At 35.8% G+C, this 2344-nt stretch overlaps 1 protein-coding gene across 1 annotated transcript; it reads left to right on the top strand.

The window, feature by feature from the left end:
* Positions 1 to 316: 316 nt before the first annotated feature.
* Positions 317 to 2104, top strand: LOC124679062. Its single transcript, XM_047214888.1, has 4 exons — positions 317 to 428; positions 1141 to 1330; positions 1526 to 1607; positions 1996 to 2104. The coding sequence occupies exons 1-4, from the start codon at positions 417 to 419 to the stop codon at positions 2078 to 2080; spliced, it is 369 nt and encodes a 122-aa protein (XP_047070844.1). The 5' UTR covers positions 317 to 416; the 3' UTR covers positions 2081 to 2104.
* The last annotated feature ends 240 nt before the right edge of the window (positions 2105 to 2344 follow it).

The raw sequence follows: 2344 nt of genomic DNA, 5'->3' as shown, positions 1-2344 counted from the left end.
AGGTATGTAACAACGACTGTTGGTATATTACACTGGTGATGTTAATAAAATAGAGGAGGAAGATATAAAATAGCATCACGTGTTTAGTTTCTTATGTAGACATTGTTTTCAGTGACTGTGAGACACGGTGGTATACTACACAGCTATGAATTGGATAGTTGTAACTCTTATTGCAAGTAGACATTCTAATAATTGTTTGATGTAACAAGTTTATTGTGTTTCTTTCTGAACGATGCCATGAAAAATTATAGCTTAATCATACACATGGTATTTACACTGTAGGGACAAAGTGATAACTGAGATTGCTAAAGAAATAAATATTTCAGAGAAGAAGAGCTCGAACAGGCGACACACATATCATTGTACTTCTTTAAAGATGTCGCCTTATAACTATATCTATCTGTACACAACTACATATGGTCATTCAGGTAAGGTGCTCTGATTGCCTTCGAAATATTTATGGCTTCTCAATACGTTCTCTTTTCGTTTTGGACCTTGATTGCTTGAAGAGATGATTTATTCTAGAAAATCATACTCTGTGTATAAGAGTATAGGAATTTTGTAGCGATATCATACATGTGTTTGCTTCAGGTTCAAGCTCTTGTATATAAGATATGTTTTAGTAATTTATACAGGACCAAAACAAATACAACATGAATATTGGGGACAGACATTTTGTGCACATGGCACCAGTGATCTCTTTATTTAAAAAAATTGAAAAACATATTCCTAAGTTTAAAAAAAATCTGAAAAAAACCATGGTGTCACCAGTAATGTATCTCATAAACGTGCAAATTTCAATTGAAAACAATGTGTAGTTTGGGCTACACAAAATGACAAAAATATTGATCTGAGCATAATGATTTTAAATCTCTAAAAAAAGACAGACTTTGTCATTAAGATGCAGCTCAGAATACAAAACAGTTGAAATTGAGATTTTGCACGTTAGTGAGATATGTGATTTGCTACTTTTAGAATTTTGTTTCATAGTCTTTTCAAAGCTCGAGAGCCAAAATGACTTTCTGTGAAATATTGGGCTGGACATTATTTTTTATCCAAACAGTTCAGCTGAGTGGTGGTCCTCTTATTCTACCCTGAGTGTACTAACCATGTGCTGACTATAGGGTATCATAAATTCAGATGTTTTCTCACTCCCAACCACGAGCACCGGAGGTGGTAGCAGAAGGACTCCAGAATAGCCCAAACATGCTTCGTCAGTTGGTTTATTTAGTTTTCTGTTTTGGAAATGCAAATCCGGATCTTGGAGTTATTTATGTGTTTCAATTTTCATTTCTAAAAAGGTTTGCTGGAGCCAGCACCCTGCGCACATGTAATTTGCACTTCAAAGAAGTTAGTCGATAATTACTGTTTGCACCCTTTTCCTTGGCAGATTATCAAAATTTTATGAATGTTTTGCATTTCAAACATGTAAATCAAACTTCATTGACTTTTTTTAGCCTTTTTTATACTCTGCTGCACAATCCGTGTCTTACCTTATGTTTACCCATTGTATGACTTGATATAGGTTACTCATTTGAGAATTACAAGATAACTTTGCACTCCACAACAGGCCACAGTGAGGTACTCCTACAAATAGTGGTTAGAAGGTGCGGTATGTCCATTTAATTTCTTACTTCTGAAAAAATTGATTGCCTACAGTGTAAGTTTCCAATATTTATCTCGCTTTAGTTGCCAAAATATATTTGTTTTGCTCTAATTGAAATAAAGAGGTGGGTACGATTTGTATCTCTAGATTAGCTTCTTTGTTCCTTTCTACAAGTAGTTACATATTGTGTTACAGCACATTGGTGCGTTAGATCTTGACAAGATGATACAAACAGAGAGAAAATGTTGGGCTGCTACACATGAACACGAGTAACTTTGTGATTTTGATGCTACATTGTGGCTTAGTTGTGATGTAGTTTATCGAAATGAGTCCACATCACAGTTATTCTCCAAGTGCAATGAGTGACTGTCGATTTTCTATACTTGCAGAGGGGGTGACAATGTTGCACAGTGGTGTGGTACCAAAACGACAAAAGAGGTGAAGCAAGCTGCTGCCGGGAAAGGAGAAGGGTGACAGATGCAACCTTGCCATCCCTTGGTACTTGGAGCACTATGTTTATGTGAGAGAGTGAGGGAGGGACGGAGGGAGGGAGAGTTGTGGAAAGTCTCTTTGTGTTAGGAAAAAGTGTAATACACTAAGTGTAATCCGGTCGATCGAAATTTAAACATGGAGGGTTTGCCCCAACTCTCGATGTCATGTTGTCCATATAAATTGTTACTCCATTTATGAATAGGTATGAAATATAATAAACATGACAAAGTTATAAAACATATCAAA

This window comes from Lolium rigidum, chromosome 7, assembly GCF_022539505.1.
Source record: "Lolium rigidum isolate FL_2022 chromosome 7, APGP_CSIRO_Lrig_0.1, whole genome shotgun sequence".
In the NCBI taxonomy this organism is placed as follows: domain Eukaryota; kingdom Viridiplantae; phylum Streptophyta; class Magnoliopsida; order Poales; family Poaceae; genus Lolium; species Lolium rigidum.
This window is presented reverse-complemented; position numbering and strand designations above follow the sequence as displayed.

Bases quoted from the DNA above. Each gene is read 5' to 3' on its own strand.
- LOC124679062 (XM_047214888.1), top strand. The intron at 1,331-1,525 runs GTAATTTGCACT...GACTTGATATAG, and splicing joins AGCCAGCACCCTGCGCACAT to GTTACTCATTTGAGAATTAC. The intron at 1,608-1,995 runs GTGCGGTATGTC...CTATACTTGCAG, and splicing joins CTACAAATAGTGGTTAGAAG to AGGGGGTGACAATGTTGCAC.